The sequence below is a fragment of the Hemitrygon akajei genome, chromosome 19 (genome assembly GCF_048418815.1).
Source record: "Hemitrygon akajei chromosome 19, sHemAka1.3, whole genome shotgun sequence".
Lineage (NCBI taxonomy): Eukaryota > Metazoa > Chordata > Chondrichthyes > Myliobatiformes > Dasyatidae > Hemitrygon > Hemitrygon akajei.
The window spans coordinates 35,575,297-35,592,518 of record NC_133142.1 but is presented as its reverse complement, the minus strand read 5'-3'; the positions used below and the strand labels follow the sequence as shown (position 1 = coordinate 35,592,518).

At 38.1% G+C, this 17,222-nt stretch overlaps 1 protein-coding gene across 8 annotated transcripts in view; it reads left to right on the top strand.

Moving 5' to 3' along the window:
* foxp1b (forkhead box P1b) overlaps positions 1–16,553 on the top strand; it is a 528,108-nt gene extending 511,555 nt beyond the window's left edge. For all 8 annotated transcript variants that reach the window (XM_073072380.1, XM_073072379.1, XM_073072378.1 and 5 more), the window contains 2 exons: positions 5,712–5,878; positions 12,745–16,553. In XM_073072380.1, the coding sequence (XP_072928481.1) occupies positions 5,712–5,878; positions 12,745–12,889 (312 nt within the window). In that variant the 3' untranslated portion in view covers positions 12,890–16,553. The remainder of the gene's footprint in view (positions 1–5,711; positions 5,879–12,744) is intronic.
* Positions 16,554–17,222: the final 669 nt, after the last annotated feature.

Sequence of the window (17,222 nt, the reverse complement as noted above, 5' to 3'; positions counted from 1 at the left end):
GAAGGGTATCTTTAGCCAGGTGTGAAGGGGACAGCAGTTGTTGCCTAGCAGCCAGCCTTTGACATCTGTGCTGGGTCTGGGTAGAATATAGGTCTGGCATGGTTTCAAGGCATAATTATAAACTGCAAAGAAACTGACAATAGATCTATACGATTCCCTAATGCCAATCTCGCATGCACCTGCTGAACATTAATGGAGTGAAAACCTCTTTGTATCATGAAGGTTGCTGGTTCATTGGCCTTGATGTTGTTTGGATGCAGTCAATAACACCCCACACTCATGGGAACCTTCCAATATATGCAGCATGCAGGGCTATTCCCACTTTTCTCTGGTTGTCCTTGGAAAAGTTACAAATTTGTTAGCTTTTGCACACATGCTATTAGTCAAGGATTTCATTCAGAGGCAGCAAACTGATTAATGGAGAAGTTCACCTTGATACATCCTTTCTTAGAAAATAGTGTGATTGTAGGTGGTCTGCTTTATAGACCTCAAGGGTCGTAGAAAGCTTTGTTGCATTGAGTTTTAGAAGTTTCAAGTACAGCTCCAGAGGATGTGTTCCTTTTTGCTGTTACTCTTTTTTCCTACGGCTACAAGTAAGTAATAATGTTCATATCCATCATCCACAGGTGCCAGTACTTCACTAAACTAGCTACTGTACTTTAAAACAAAATAACACTTCCCCCCTTCCCCCATTCAGCAATGACAGGGTATTGAAATCCATAAGAATTTCCACATCCTATATAATTTCAAGCAAGTATCCTGAAAGTAGCACTGGAATTGTCATTTCAGTCCTGAGCCAAGCATTATCTTTACCTTTAAAAAGATGTCAGAGTCTTAGGATTGTATTGCAGGCTCTTTCTCCTTTTCCACTAGTTTCTTCAATAAGGAAAACATTAGCTTTAGACAGAAAATCAGTGGTAACAGTTCTTTGTAATTTTGGTCTCCCTACAATCTATTACCTCAGGAAATTTCTCTAAAGAGACTGGAATTTGGACTATATGTCTCTTTCTATTAGCTGTATATATACTTCACCTGCTTTAAAGTATTGAATAAAATGTATTTACTTTTAATGTATCTTGTAGACTTGCATTCCTCAATAATGCATCAAAGGAAGTTGTTCAAAGGTAAACTTTAAAAAAATGTCAATGAAAGTATTATGGCCCATAGCAGGGCCCAGTGGAACAGCTTGGTAATGAGTCCCTGATACATGATACATTATTTGAAGTCTATTGCAGGTGACTGCTGTGTGTACAATTGCTTAACACAATATCTCGTCCAATAAGGTATCTAACCATAGCAATATTATACTGTATAGAGTATGCAGTTACAATTTTGTAAGCCTCCTGCAGATCTATTGCAAGGGTTCCACTGATTATTTTAAGCATCTAATGTTTCTGTGTCTTAAGTACGTTGTTGCTGTGAACCCTAATTTACCTGAATGATTAACTGATTGACTCAGGCATGTCTTGGCAAGTTTTCATCACACAGCTGTTCTGTGCACAAATATAGGTGGTGGATCAAAAAAGGCTGAAGTGGCATGGGGATGGGTTGAAAAGCTCAAGGCTTATTGATTTGGGAGTTGATCCAAGTTGATTAAGAATAAGTAGTTCACCAAGAAGTGCAGCCATAAAATTGTGAGAAGAATAGATAGCAAAAGTGAAGTGGAAATCACTAAAAAAAAAATGACCTGCAGTTTTGATAAGTTAACATCTGCAGTCCTTGAAAATGTCAATCGTTTGAAATATTCAAAATAAATTAATCAAAATGCATAAAACATAAGAAAGAACATCTCTCTATCCTTTTTCAGAAAGAGTAGTGTTTATTTGATTGCCTTGAATGATGTGTGTGCCTTGTTTTTACCTCCAGCTATTGCACAGTAACATGCCCCATTCCAAATTACATTGCCGGATCAATAGATATTTCTATTTGGATGAGACCCTTCGTTAATTTTTAATTTCGTTAAATTGTTAATTGGTCTCGGCCCGAAATGTTGACTGCTCGTTTCAACGGATGCTGCCTGACCTGCTGAGTTCATCCAGCTTGTTTGTATGTGTTGATTTGACCACAGCATCTGCAGTGTACTTTGTGTTTTCTATTTGGATAACTTGAGGGTTTTTGGCAAGTGTGTGAATTGCAGCATGTGCCATACCCTACACTCCTGAAATTATCATTTGGGAAGTACAATATGTTGCTGCTGTTGCTGGCCACTCCTGAGGTGCATGCTTTGGAATAGTTCAAAATACAAGGACTTATTTCCCTAGTAGACCCTGTACAGAAAAGTAGCTGGCTCCTGTCTAGAAGCATTCCCCATGCATTAAGCTTGAATGAAGTAGTAACCTTCAGATGATCCCTTCAGGTTGATAGTTGACATACTTGGCTTGCAGCGTCCTGTCAAACTGAGGCCCAGCACGCCTAGTTAATCAGGTGCTGTGGCAGTTACTGACCTAACTAGTTTGCTTTGTGTGTACTTGCCACTTATCGCTTCTTTACTTTACCTACAAAACTAGTATTCAGAGCACTGGCTGCTGCCCAATGAATAAATTACAAACACTCAGAAAACGCCAGTGTTATCGATTGACTGAGTGCTGTGGCAATACATTAAAATGCTTTCAATTCTTTGAGCTGATACTGATATGATAAAGCATTTGAATTTGCAGTTTATTGTTTTTGCTTAGATGCCTTCTCGCCAGTTCTTTGTGTGCCTTACGATTAGCCTTTTTTTTAAGTCTAAAAGTAAATGGATGCCTTTTACTTACTGCTCCCTAACCAACTTCAAAATTTTTGGAGTAGAGACATTCTAAGCAATGCAAAATGCAGATGACTAGTCCTCAGGAAACTTTTAACTATTCTATAATGATACCTGTATGAAGCTGCCTCTTTCAGACAATCAGACAAAAAAACAAATGGCACAAAATAGAACCCCTGTGTGAATAATAATCAGTTTTCCATAGTCTAGCTTAACACAAGAGGTGGCACCGCAAATCTACTTGTATTGGCATTTTATTGACCGTGCAGGGAATTTTGAATTGTTAACTTGCCTGTCTCATATTACAAAAAGTACCACATCTACATTTTATGAAGGCACGAAATCAGACTTTAATATTTAAAACATGACTAATCAGATCTTCAGTTATGTCAGCAAGGAATCTTTTAATTTATGAGTTCTCACTTCCAAAAGATATGGGTATTTGGAGTTGTGAAATGTTTAAAAAAGTGATTGGTAACATATTTTGGAAATAAACATGATATGCAAGGTAGGATGCAAGGTGCCAGAGTCATTTATTTGATTTGTTTTCAATTTTCTTGTAATTATAGGAGTAGCCATAAACATAGGCAAAGAACTTTATTTTGGAAAGAAACTCAGTACTCTCAGCTGGTGTCTATTTCGTTCTCTTCTAAGTCTTAAGTGTGACCAAAGTGTTATAATTTTTGGAATCACTAAATAAACAGTAGATGCTTACCAGAAGTAAGATTAGGAGAAAACTTTAACACCCATAAATAATAAAGAAAACTGGCACTGATGTACAATACTGTGCAAAAGTCTTAGGTACATATATATAGCTAGTGTGCCCAATAACTTTGCATAGTATTATAGTAATATTATGTACCGCACTGTACTGCTGCCAGAAAAAATCTCATGACATATGTGAGTGACGATCAACCTGATTCTGATATGGCTCTCTGTTGAGAGTGGGAAGGGGACAAGGAGAGGGGAATCATGGTTGGGAAAGGGGGGAGAGGAAAGGGAGCTGGAAGCACCAGAGAGACATTCTGTAATGCTCAATAAACCAGTTGTTTGGAATCAAATGACCTTGCTTGGTGATCCACGCCCCCAGCTCCTGGCACTCCTTCTCTGCCACATGTCCTGCTGCAGTGTTCCACCCTATATACAGATAGTTGCAAGAAACAGTTTGTGAGCCCTTTGCAATTGCCTGGTTTTCTGCATTAATTTCTCATCAAATGTGTGATCTAAACTTCATTTAAGTCACAACAATAGACAAACACAATCTGCCTAAACTAATAACACACTAACAATTGTACTTCCTCTCATCAATACTGAGTACACCATTTAAACAGTCACAGTCTAGGTTCAAAAAAGTATGTGAACTTCTGGGGTAATGCCTTCTACAAAAGCTATTTGGAGTCAGGTGTGACAATCAGTGAGATGAGATTGGAGGTGTGGGTTGTAGAGATGCCCTGCCCTATTTAAAAAAAAGACACGCCAAGTCAGGTTACTGACAGAGCCTTCTCTTCTCAATAAAGATCTGTTTATGTGTACCATGCCTCAATCAGAACAACTCTCAGAGGACCTCACAGGAAGAATTGTAGAGATACATGAAGCTGGAAAAGGCTACAAAAGCATTTTTAAAGACTTGAGTCTTGATCATTCCACAGTAAGAGAAATTGTCTACAAATGCAGGAACTTCAGTACTGTTGCTACTCTCCCTGGGAGTAGATGCCCTGCAAAGATCACACTAAGAGCACAATGTGCAATGGTGAAGGTGGTGAAAAAGAACCCAAGGGTAGCAGCAAAATTCTCAAAAAGTCTCTGTTCATTGTCTACCATAAGAAAAACACTGAACAAGAATGGTATTCATGGAAGGACACCACGGAGGAAACCACTGCTCTCCAAAATAAACATCTCAAGTTTGCAAGAAACCACCTGGATGTTCCACAGCATTTCTGGGACAATGTTCTGTGGACAAATGAGGCAGAAATGGAAATTTTGTCAGAAATGCACACAGTTTTCTTTTGGAAGAAAAGGACACTGCACACTAACACCAAACCTCATCTCAACTCTGAAGCATGGTGGAAGGAACATTATGGTTGGGGGCTCCTTTGTTGCCTTAGGGCCTGGAAGCTTGCAATCATTGAGGAAACAATGAATTCAAAATTGTATCAAGAATTTTTACAAGAGGATGTCAGGGTAGCGGTCCGTCACCCGAAGCTTAATAGAAGTTGGATGATGCAGCAAGACAATGATCCAAAATGCAAGAGTAAATCAACAACAGAAAAAGTTAAAAAGAAGAAAATTTGTGTTTTGGAATGGTCAATTCAGAGTCCAGACCTTAAACCAATTGAGATGCTATGGCACATCCATGCAAGGTATCTTGGAAATATTGATGAAATGAAACAGCTTTGTATGGAGTAATAGCCTAAAATTCCTCCTTGCCATTGTGCAAGTTGATCAGCAGCTACAAAAATCTTTTGGTGGAGGTTATTACTGCTAAAGGAGGCCCTAGCAGATATTAAATACAAGGGTTCACATAGTTCTTCCAGACTGCCCTGAGAATGAGTAAACAATGTGTTCAATAAAGGCACACTTGTTTGTGTATTATTAGTTTAGGCAGATTGTGTTTGTTTATTGTTGTGTCTTAGATGAAGATCAAATCACATTTTATGAATAACTAATGCGGAAAACCAAGTAATTGCAAAGGGTTCACAAACTTTGTCTTGCAATGTTTCATTGTGTATGCCTAAGACTTTTGCACAGTTCTGTTCTAAGTTGCAAGCATTAGTAAGACATATTTCCTTGCTGCCACCATGGAGATGGTTATTTAAGTATCTTCTATTCTGTCATGGTAGTGTGTACAATGCATTTAGCAAATAAGCTCAAAGAGTTCTGATAGCATTGAAAATGGATAGCAAGTATTGAACTGTTAGATTCAATTAATTAATGTTTAATATCAATTTCATTGCACACTTTGTAGGTTTCGATGGCTGAAAATAACATACCTCTATACACTACTGCTTCCATGGGAAATGCCACTGTAGCCACAATGGTGAGTGCTATCCATGAGGAGCTAAATGGTGCAGTGGAGCATTCAAATAGTAATGAGAGTGACAGCAGTCCAGGACGTTCCCCACTGCAAACAATGTGAGTATTTACACTTCTGATCTCTTTTTCTTCTTGTATTCAAAAATTCTCTCGGGAGTGGCCTGAATTGTATGCGTGGCTGTGTACAGGGGACAAATACTTAGTTTATGTGTAATCTATTTTTCTCTCTTTATTGGTTTATTACCCTATATTTTATTATGTACAGCAAAGTTTCAAGCTGATAAATATTCATATTTTCATCTCTGCTTTACAGTGTTCTTGAAATTTGTAATTCGCTGTGTTTTATGATTCAGATGTTATCCTTGCTGAGAAGTATGGTATGAGCAATGAGGTGATAACGGATGAGGAAGCAACTGACTGGGACTGCAGTTGACAAAAAATTGGACATTTATTTCTGAGTTTCTATTATGACTTAAGCACTGCTATTTCTATATATTGCAACTGCCTTCAAGTCCATTGTCCAAGTAGCCATTTTCACGTGCAAATCCAGAGAAGATCATAATCTTCTAAGCTAATCATTTTATGATCTGACATTCATGTACAGCAGTCACCACATAATAATAATTGTGACTAGAAAGCCTGGTTCAGTTTTATTCAGGGGTTCCCAACCTTGGGTTCACTGACACCTCAGTTAATGATAGGGGCCCATGACATAAATAAGGTTGGGAACCCCTGCTCTAAGCATTATCAAGGCAAATAGAAAAAGCTTTTTCAAGTATGTTAAACAAATAAGAGAGATGAGAATGGACATAGGACCACTAGAAAATGCGGCCAGAGAAATAATAACAACGGACAAGGAGATAGCAGATGAATCAAATGAGTGTTTTGCATCAGTCTTCTCTGTGGAAGAATCTCGCAGTGTACCAGATGTTGAAGGGTGTGAGGGTAAAGAAGTGAGTGCAGTTACTATTACAAAGGAGAAGGTGCTCAAAATGGTGAAATACATAAAGGTATATTGGTCACCTGGACCAGATGAATTGTACCCTAGGGTTCTGAAAGAGGTAGCGGTAGAGATTGTGGAGGTCTTTCAAAAATCATTGGACTCTGGCATTGTTCCAGAGGTCTTGAAAATTGCAAATGTCACTCCACTCTTCAAGAAAGGAGGGAGGCAGCAGAAAAGAAATGATAGACCAGTTAGCCTGACCTCAGTGCTTGGGAAGATGTTGGAGTCAATTGTTAAGAGTGTGGTTCTGGAGTACTTGGTGACACAGGACAAGTTAGGACAAAGTGGTTTCCTGAAGGGAAAATCTTGCCAAATGAACCTGTTGGAATTCTTTGAGGAGGTTACAAATAGTACAGTGGATATTGTATAGTTGGATTTTCAGAAGCCTTTTGACAGGGTGCCACACATAACACTGCTGACCACATTAAAAGCCCATGGTATTAAAGGAAAGTTACTTGTATGTCTGATTGACCGGAGGCAGCGAGTGGGAATAAAAAGATCCTTTTCTCATTGGCTGCCAGTGACTAGTGGTGTTCCACAAGATTTGGTGTTGCGACCACTTCTTTTTATGCTGTATGTCAATGATTTAGATGATGGAATAGATGGCTTTGTTGCCAAGTTTGTAAATGATAGGAAGATTGGTGGAGGGGCAGGTAGTGTTGAGTAAACAGGAAGGCTGCAGAAGGACTTAGACAGATTAGGTCAATGGGCAAGGAAGTGGTAAATGAAATACAATGTTGGAAAATGCATGGTCATGCACTTTGGTAGAAGAAATAAATGTGTAGACTATTTTCTAAACAGGAAGAAAATCCAAAGGGACATGGGAGTCTTGTGCAGAGCACCCTAAACGTTAACTTGCAGGTTGAGTCGGTGGTGAGGAAGCCAAATACAATGTTAGCATTCATTTCAAAAGGTCTAGAATACAAGAGCAGGGATATGTTGCAATACAATGTAAGGGCTTTGTAAGGTAATGGTGAGGCCTCACCTTGAGTATTGTGAAGAGTCTTGGGCTCCATAGGGAAGGAAAGATATGCTGGCATTGGAAAGCATTTGGAGGAGGTTCACAAGGATGATTCCAGGAATGGAATCCAGGAATTCCAGGATTCCTTTTGGTTATCATATGAGGAATGTTTAATGGCTCTCACCTGTACTTGCTGGAATTTAGAAGGATGAGGGGTGATCTCATTGAAACCTTTGAAATGTTGAAAGGCCTAAACAGAGTAGGCCTTTCTGTTTAGAGAAAGGATCTTTCCCTTGGTGGGGAGTCTAGGAAAAAAGGGGACAGCCTCAGTTTAGAAGGGTGCCCTTTCAAAACAGAGATGCAGAGATGCAAGAGGGTGATGAATTTGTGAATCATCACAGGCAGCTGTGCAGGCTAGATTGTTGAGTATATTAAGGTGGAGATTGATAGGTTCTTGATTGGCCATGGTATCAACAGTTACAGGGAGAAGGCCGGGAAGTGGGGCTGAGGGGAAAAAAAGGATCTGCCATGATTGAATGGTGAAGTAGACTTGATGGGCCAAATGGCCGAATTCTGCTCCCATGTCTTATGGTCTTATAAACCAGGAGCCTAAGGCAATGGAGCTCCACCAGAGACCACATGATGACAGTGAAGGCTCTGGGGGGGATGATACTGCATAATGCCATGAGCTTCATTATTGAACTCATTGAAAGACAATAGGGGATTCCATTAGAGAATGACTATTCTCTTGAATGCTTTCCTCATCATTGAATCGCCATGGAAACAGATGACCCTCTCCATACTCCAGTTATGGTACAGCAGTAACCAGCTGAGAGAGTCAGATGACAGAGAATATACCCACACATACTGCTTTGCCAGTTCTCCTGAACAGTATTGAATCCCTGCTCTTATTACTTCAGTGTATTTCTCACAGTAGCTTTTTGCCTGTTGATAAATGCAACATCACTGAAAGTTCTGACTTTACACTGAATACACTTTACTTGGGGCTCCATTCAGCAATGATTTTGCATTTTGGCCTGTTACTCAACTTGACTCTATGTAATGGTTTCAGGTTGGGTCAAATGCATATTCTGATAGGTTTTGGATTTGTGAAGACCCAGAACTGACCACTGCTGGAGCTGATGAATCATATTTCAAAGATACCAACCCAGCAGAAGGTAGAACTTCACAGTTGCCAGTTGTTTCATGGAACTTTATCAGGGAAACACCTGCACATTAAATTGTCAATCTGCTTGTTTGCTAACAAGTAAAAAAAATGAAAAAGCACTTATGGAAGCTTTTTAGATGACTTCAGTAAAAAACTGCAAGAACTTAAATAAGTTTGGCATGAACTAAATGGGACACAGGGCATGTTTTTGTGCTGTAGTTCTCTGTGACTTATAACTTGGTATTTTGTGTACCCACTTATCTTGTTACACTTTTTAATTCTTGCACGCTGCTTCTATATTCAGTCATGAGAATCAGTGGCAATCCCCACCCTCCACTGATCTCAGTCAATGTGACCATTAGAAAATATATTTGTGTGTCTTTGATGTTGACTGTACCCAGGACTTTCTTAGCAAGGCCTTGACCTCCATTCACTAATTCTCCTGCCAATGCAGCTGTGCTCAGGAAGCTAATGTAGGGGAGCTTCCAAGTACAAAACCATATCCTACCACACCCCTGTCACTGTCTGTTTGGTGTTCTAACATACTGCACCACCCATTACAAAATGTTCTGAAAAAAAGACACACCTTTGTTATTGCTGAGATTAGTTATTTGTAAATGCTGTCTGGGAGGTACAGCTGTATGAATGTTAAACCATTTTTATTTTACTTCGTGGTTTTTCTATTACAACTGTAAAAACAATAATAGGTAAAAATTGTGAAAGCATTCTTCAAAATCTAAAAGATTAGATCCCACATATCTGATTTGATGTTCATGCCAGATTTAAGTTGGAGCTAGAACCATACAGGAACCCCTAATAGATTTTTAAAGTTTAAGTGATAAAAAGATAGCTTTTCCAGTCATTCTAGAAACAGTGAATAGAGCAAGCACTACATATCATGGTTTAAAGATCAGGTCAGATCATAAGCTTTTGCCATTGTTCCTGTGACACATTCATTGTCATCTGGTGCCAGTACAGCCACAGCAGAACAGTCTGTTAGTATATCTAAGGAAACTTTTTTTTCTTTTATTAGTCTCCCTCACATTGCTATATGTACGTGATACTGAGTTCGAAGTGAATTGAAAAGGCTCAGATTATATTCAGCTTTGCCCTTTGTATTCTTTGAAGAAATTTTGCTTCTAATTGTAGCTGAATAAGCAATCAAGAAACTTGATTGTGGATGGACAACTATCATGTTCGCAAGGTCTACTCTGTAACGAGTAATGGAGGTGGCAGTAGGACCTGGGTGTGTAGACAGTGAGATTCTATCATCAGTCAGGAAGATAACTATTGAAACAAGCATACAAATTCAAAAAGTGCACGATTAGATCCAAGGTGGCCTACAGCAAAGCTGTTTCTTTTTCAATATAACCTGCTTAAAGTACAACCCCCTGCATCATTTTGCAGAGCAATTGACTCTGATAACAATGCAGCCACTCAAACAAAGGTGTTGAATAATTTCGCCTGCAGCCACTGTAAACCTGAAAGTTGTAATAAATTCTGTGGAATAAAACTGCTCATTCACTTCCTTGCATTATGAGATTAAAATAATATGCTGCAAACAGCATCCTTGCCAAGCATTAATGGAGGCTCATATGAAAGGATTCTTGATTTATAGATCACTCTTAAAATATCAAAAGCAAAATTAATAGGAGCATTATAGTACCAGACGGCAATATAATGAGCGCATATATAACAGTATGAAGTAATGGGAGATTGCTGTCCATGCTATATATGAATGGTGCTCAGGGTAGAATTTTGGAACAGGAAGGGTAAGGCAGGATGGGTGGGTGTGCAGTCCTTCTGGGTGTTCAGTATTTATAGGAATTATTGAGCAAATCCCCCCACTGCCGCCTCCCCCCCCCCCCCCCCCCAGCTGATGCTGGTAAAATGCATCTTATTGCAATATTTAGCACGGTAGGTTAAAGGGAAACATCTACATATGTGAGATTAGATTTTATGATTAACTTGTGTGGTTTGTTACATCTTGTACATCTGCTTTGCATCGTAAGATATGAATCCTATGCAGAAATTATTATAGAAGCTGCATGCAAATTTAAAATTAAGAATTTAATGATATGTTTGATCCAGTAAAGCACTTTGGTGTATACTACAGAAGTTTTTTAGATTTCACTGTTCTGTATACTGTGAATAGTATTTATCAGAAGCACATGATCTTTGAATCCTTTCTTGTTACTGTGTCACATCTGGTAGGTGGTGCATGAACAGCGGCTTAGATAAAATCAACACTGCTTTTTTACCAGATTTGAAAATAAAATACCCCGACGAAGTGTTGCATAAGAAGTTGAGTAGTTACGTTAGTCCACTTGCTGGTGTAGCAGCACACCATGAAACATTCTCACGTGCTGCTGAAAGATTTATATACTTTTTTATAACAAACTAGATCAGTAACAAAGTACGTATTCTTAATCGAGACATGTTCTCATTGTGGCTACAAACCTCTGAAATATTTGTTAATCTTTGAAATACTGGGAAGTACACAGCCAGTAGATTAATTACTGCGTCAAGATGGCACTTCCATCCTGGCGTGCTCCAAAGTTAGCTCAAAGCAAGTTAGCATGTTGTGTACATTGGCAAAGCACATTATACTTCCAAACATGGAGATTTGTTGAAAGTCATTCTCCTTATAAATCAAATAAACAAATAGATTTTCATGCAAATACAGCAGATAAACATGGAAAATTTTAAGTTGGAGCAGCTGTTATTACAGACAATTTATGCACAGCAAGGTTTATTACTGATGAGGTCAAACAGCAGGTTTGGGTGGAGGGAGTTGTAAAACAAAGCCAAATTTATTGCTAGTTTTTCAAAAAGATAAAGAAATAAATGTCTTTAAAAAGTTGATTGTTTTGAAAGCAGCAAGGGCGTTCTCTTTTTTTTCACTTTACTTCCTGTTTTAGTGCATAATAGTTAAGCAAAAGAAACAAACTCATTTTGAATACAGTGTCTTATTTTAATTCTGGTCACTCAGGAAGGCACTGTTTGCTTATTGGCGTGTTTACATGAGCATGCTGACAGAGCTACCCCAAAATCTATTTGTGTTTCTGACTAGATTGTTGTAAATGTGATTTACACAAGACATTTTTCAATTGTTATCACTGTGGTTTCATAAAATCAACCCACGTTTCCCCCCATGGGTTATTCATGTGCTATTCAGTAATGAGAATTTGGCAGATCTCATCTCCTTAGTGCATCCCTTGCCCAGTCCAAGGGCTGGGATCATGTTCTGCCTTGTTTACAACTGACAGCATTATTATTCTCGTTAGGAATGCAGTTTCTTATCACACTGTTGTGTTTAGCAGGCTTTTCCCCCTCAGCCTATGTTTCCTGGCAGTGCTTTTCTTCCATTATTGACAGTTTGTAAAAATATGCATTAATTTGGAGTTTAAAGCATGTATCATGATGTCTGGTTGCTGTGTTTGGTTGAAGTTGATTAATGATAGAACCTCACTCAGGGTCATCCTCTAGAGAAAAAGCTCACAGGTTCTGCATGTTAACTAGAACAGCATTTCACACAGTGATCAGCCTCCACAAGGTGCTTGACAAACAGCTGCTTTGTTGCACTTATTTTCATTTAATTTGTGTTCTCTGAATGTGGCAAATCTTTTGTTTTATTAGTTTTTTAAATCATTTGTTATAGAAATGTTTTGATAGTTTGTTTCTAGTTTCTGGAGCTCTTACTTGGATTCAAACATTGTTAATGCATCTAAAAATTGTGCTGCCTCATTTACTTTACTTTTCAGTAATACTGCAGCCAAACCAATATTTTCCTTTATTGCTGTCTGAAATAAAATGGTCTGGTTTTGTTCTAGGTATCCCATCCATGTTAAAGAGGAGCCAATGGACCCAGAGGACATGGAAGGGCCCCTGTCTTTAGTGACAACAGCAAACCATAGTCCAGAGCTGGACAATGACAGAGAATTTGAAGAGGACCCAGGGAATGAAGACATGGAATGAGCATGCTTCCCATCATTTCCTGAGATGAAGATTAAAATGAAAGAAAGCTTGTCAGACTTACCTGTGAAATCTCTCCCTAATGTGGCAGTTTGGAGGAATTTTCAGCCCCTTTTTGACAAAGTAATGAAATGTTTTAAATAACTTTTAGTGCCATTAAGAATCCCATTGGGGAATGTTTCTGATTTTTTTCTACTTTTTGTTGGAAAAAAGGAATTTGTATTCTACATACATTGGATGGACTTGTTTGGTACTTGGGATTTTCCTCTCCTGAAGTCAACATCAGTGTTGAAAGTTACTGAGCTGTACTGTCACCCTCACAGACTTTGCAGCTGACTTTGGACTGCAGTTCTGCCAAGTTGGACTCATGGGTCTGATCAAAACTGTTAATAGTTCAAACTGCAGATAGAGCTCTTCCCAGAACTTGCATATTCAAATGGAAGACTGAGGCTAAAACTGAATTGCACAGTACTGGAAGTGGATTGTTTTAATATCACTGCCTTTAATCCACACTTGTTTTCATGGAGCAGGGGAGAAGGGAAATAATTTGTGAAAAATAATTTGCTGAAATTTTATTGTGTCTACGTTTGCTTCTGCTGCATCCAAGCAGTTTTATAATTGCCGGCCACAGGCCTGTGGAGGACCTCGTTGTTCAGTGGTTGAATGTTGTTTTTTTTTAACCAATGGGACAGAATGCCTCACATCGATTTGTTACACAAACAGTAGTTTTTCTGTCATCCACTTCCCTTAACTTCATTGAGATTATTTAAAAAACCACAAGTAAACCTCATTGTATGTACAGTTTAACAATACTGATCATTTTGTCTGCTTTCTCTCAGAAATAAGCAGGCCCAACTTTTAGTATCAAGCGGCAGAGCCAACATTCCAAACTCCAGAGAAAGGTTCACTTCTAGGAATGGTGGAGCCAGTGAACAAGGGGACAGAATGACAGAAAAAAAAGATATTTAGTAATTATCCCTTGTCTCCTGCATATGCACCATAGATCGATTCCTGTTGTTCAGGTTCAGCAACTAGTAAGGAGATACAGGAGTTGAAAGCAAGTAGAACATAAAAATATGTTGTCTGTATAAATAAAAATTTACACTGCAGTTTAAGCTTTTCAGTTAAGAATTTTATGTCCAGTGCTGTGTTAAGTAGCTCAATAGAGATTTGTTATTTCAGCAAACTTAGAAAAGTTCGCAGTAGATTTCAAAATAGAAAGCTATGTCACTAGAGCTTATCTTGCAAGCCTATGTGATCCTGAAGCAAATTTACGTGCAGAAGGTAATTCTGTTAATATAGGTCATTGAATTGTTTTCTATAACACTCAACATCTTTCCTGTCTCAAGACTGCGACTGGTCATTTTCTATCACCTCCCCAAAACCCCACTCTCATGTATTTATTTAGGACTATATAGGTTGTCAGTTGAAAAAAAGCTTTCAGAGCTTTATTTATTTTTGCTGTTTTTTAAATCAGATAAATTTTTTCTGAGATTACCAAAGATGATCTTAAAGGTAAATTATGTTCTCTGTTTGATGCTTTATCTGATGAAGCCAAATATCCTCTTATTGTTGATCAAAGGAGGTACCAGAATCTAGAGGGAAATGGCTAAAAATGGACTGATGCACAGACAATAACCTGTGATGTTAAAGTCTCCTTTTAACAATGTCTGTAACAGGCCAGGTGGATGTTTGAACCAAAGGTATTATCTCTGAAAACCCAGATCTTTTTCCTATAATGACCAAATTTGCTCACTGTAGGGAAATTTAATTGTACAAATTGGTGACCAAACCAGGAAATTATGGCACTGAGGCCACAAAGAAAGGGAGCATTCCATCAAGGGAAGGTGAATGTAGAACTTTTCTGTGCAGATGAGAGTAATGCAGAAAAAAAGCTGAAGATGCAAGATTCCAACTGTAATACAGAGAGCAAAGGAATAGCTTTCGAGATAGAACTGGACCATATAATAAGTTTTTCTTAAGGAAAATGCTCATTATGGAGGCTGTGTTTGAAAGATGGTGTGCCATTTTTGTTTGGAGACCAATCTCCTTGATGCCGAGGTAACTCGCATTTAATTTACCTTGGCACACTTTTTCAGAATTGTTCGTTTCGTTTCCACGTTCATCATACAGAAACACTCCTGTGCACTCATTAGCTTGGTACAAGAGACATTACAGCAGTTATTTTTCAGCATAATCCAACTTTCTGTTAAATGGGCAGTCTGTGGTCTTTTAAAATATATATTTGTAATGGCATTCCAGGCAGCTTCATGAGGATGTACAGGCAGTTGCTGAATGGGATCATGAGAAGAGATTCCATGCTTTCAAACTGAGTGGCCTGTTGGTTAGCTCTGTATTTGAGGGAATAAGATGGTTAGATTAGTACATTCTCAGCATGTGTAGCTAGACATGACTAAAGTTAACAGCATGAGAAACCGTTAGTACGCATACCTCAGTTCAGACTTTTAGGGAATGAAAAATAAAACATTTCACTCAGTTGCACTTAGTTGTATGTCTTGCATGTTTAGTCTAAAGACTAGCAAACTTAGAGCTTGCATATCTAGCAGGTGCCACAGCCTTTCAGCAGAATCAACTCTGAACCTCAGGCTCTTTATGTACAGGATTTCAATGACTGAACGTTGTCACCATATCCGTTTGGATATACAGTTGCTTCTAAAGGGTGGGGGTTTGTTACATTGTACATAAATATCCCAATGTGTCAGTGCAAGCCTTTGTCTTTTCTGTTTCTTTTTAAACACTGTTCTTTTAAGCCCCAAAACAAAAAAAAATCTGTTTAAATCACATTTGCTTTTGTGCAACTGCTTTGTATTGACTATATTAAAAGAAAGCTTTGAAAACGACTGTATGTATTGAAACTGCAAAATGTTCTGCACATGTATTTTACTTATTAACCCTTGCTTTGAGAATAACGGAAGACAGTTGCTGACAGTTGGGAGAAAATCCCTTTTTTTTTGCTTTAACTGTAGTACAGTTGACAGAATTTTAAGTTACCGTTGAACGAAGCATTTTGTACAGTTTTGTTTGTGTTAGGCTGTTTTGATACTTCTCGCTTACAAAGGTCCAGCCACTGCCCTCTGCAGCTGTCTTAAAAGTTTGAAGGATTTGGAGAAGACAGTTTAAAAAGTCATTTCTCTTCCTGCTGTCGTGAATACTTAGCATGATGAATTCCAGGGCCAGTTGCAGTGAAGTAATGATTATTAAAACTGGGGAGTGTCAACCTGTTGAATAATTTTTTTAAAAAAAGAACTTTACAAGGTGCCAAGATGTAAAGATAATTTGTTACATGCTTTTTCTCTAAGAAAAGCATACATTATCATGATCGAAGTACCATGATTCAGGTAACTTCAATGTCAGGAATGAGAATCACAGCCTTTACACTGTCAAAAGCCAGTAAATAAAAATCTGTTTTGTAAAGGGTTGTTTGGAAAATGGTACAGACCGAGGACATTGTGTTATCATGGTGCTTTGAATGTTGTTGCTGCCAGTTAAGAGATTATTGTAGAGGCATACAGGAACTCATTCCTTACATCAGTGTAATCCATCATTCCATGTCTGTTGATGCAGACAATAAAAAAATTCATGTGTGTAGTCAGTACTAATTACTGACATTAGCATTCTCAAATGCAATAAAAATGCTGGTTGTTCACACTGTTTGCAGTGTTGTCATTTTCAGGATTATGTTGATCCCTGCAAAACCCAAAGTCATCATTTTCTGGTGTTACTCTCATTTTTAATCACATATCATGAAAATTTCCTCATAACAGATGAAATGGCTAGTTATCAAGCACTATTCTGACTCTTTCGTGACCCAGTCATAAAGCTGACCAATACAAGTGCCGGTACTTAAACATTAAATTCTCCCATAATTAATAATGTCAGTTAAACTGTCTCCTTGTAACAGCAATTTAGGTTACTGCATTTGATCAGCTATAAATTCAAACTACATTAAAATTCTAGAAATATTAGTAATATGGATTTCTTGATGGAAATTATTGCTGATCACAAAGTGGTTTTTTTTAACGACCGATGCACAGGTCATGTTAGCCACAAAACTGAGTACACAGGTCAGGTCTGTACACTTTTAATCTTGTGAAACAAGCAATTACAAATAGTTGCATCGATTCGTTAAAAAGCTTTAAGTGACATGAATTGTTTCTAGTTTATCTTATTGCTCAGTCTTATAAATGTCAGGGGGTATCATTTTAATTTGGGTCACAGAATGATCAGGGTCACTATATGAGATATGCAATCAAATATATGATTAGCTTGCTATCTTTAAAAAGCCCCTATGGAATCACCATTTTGCTGGACTGGC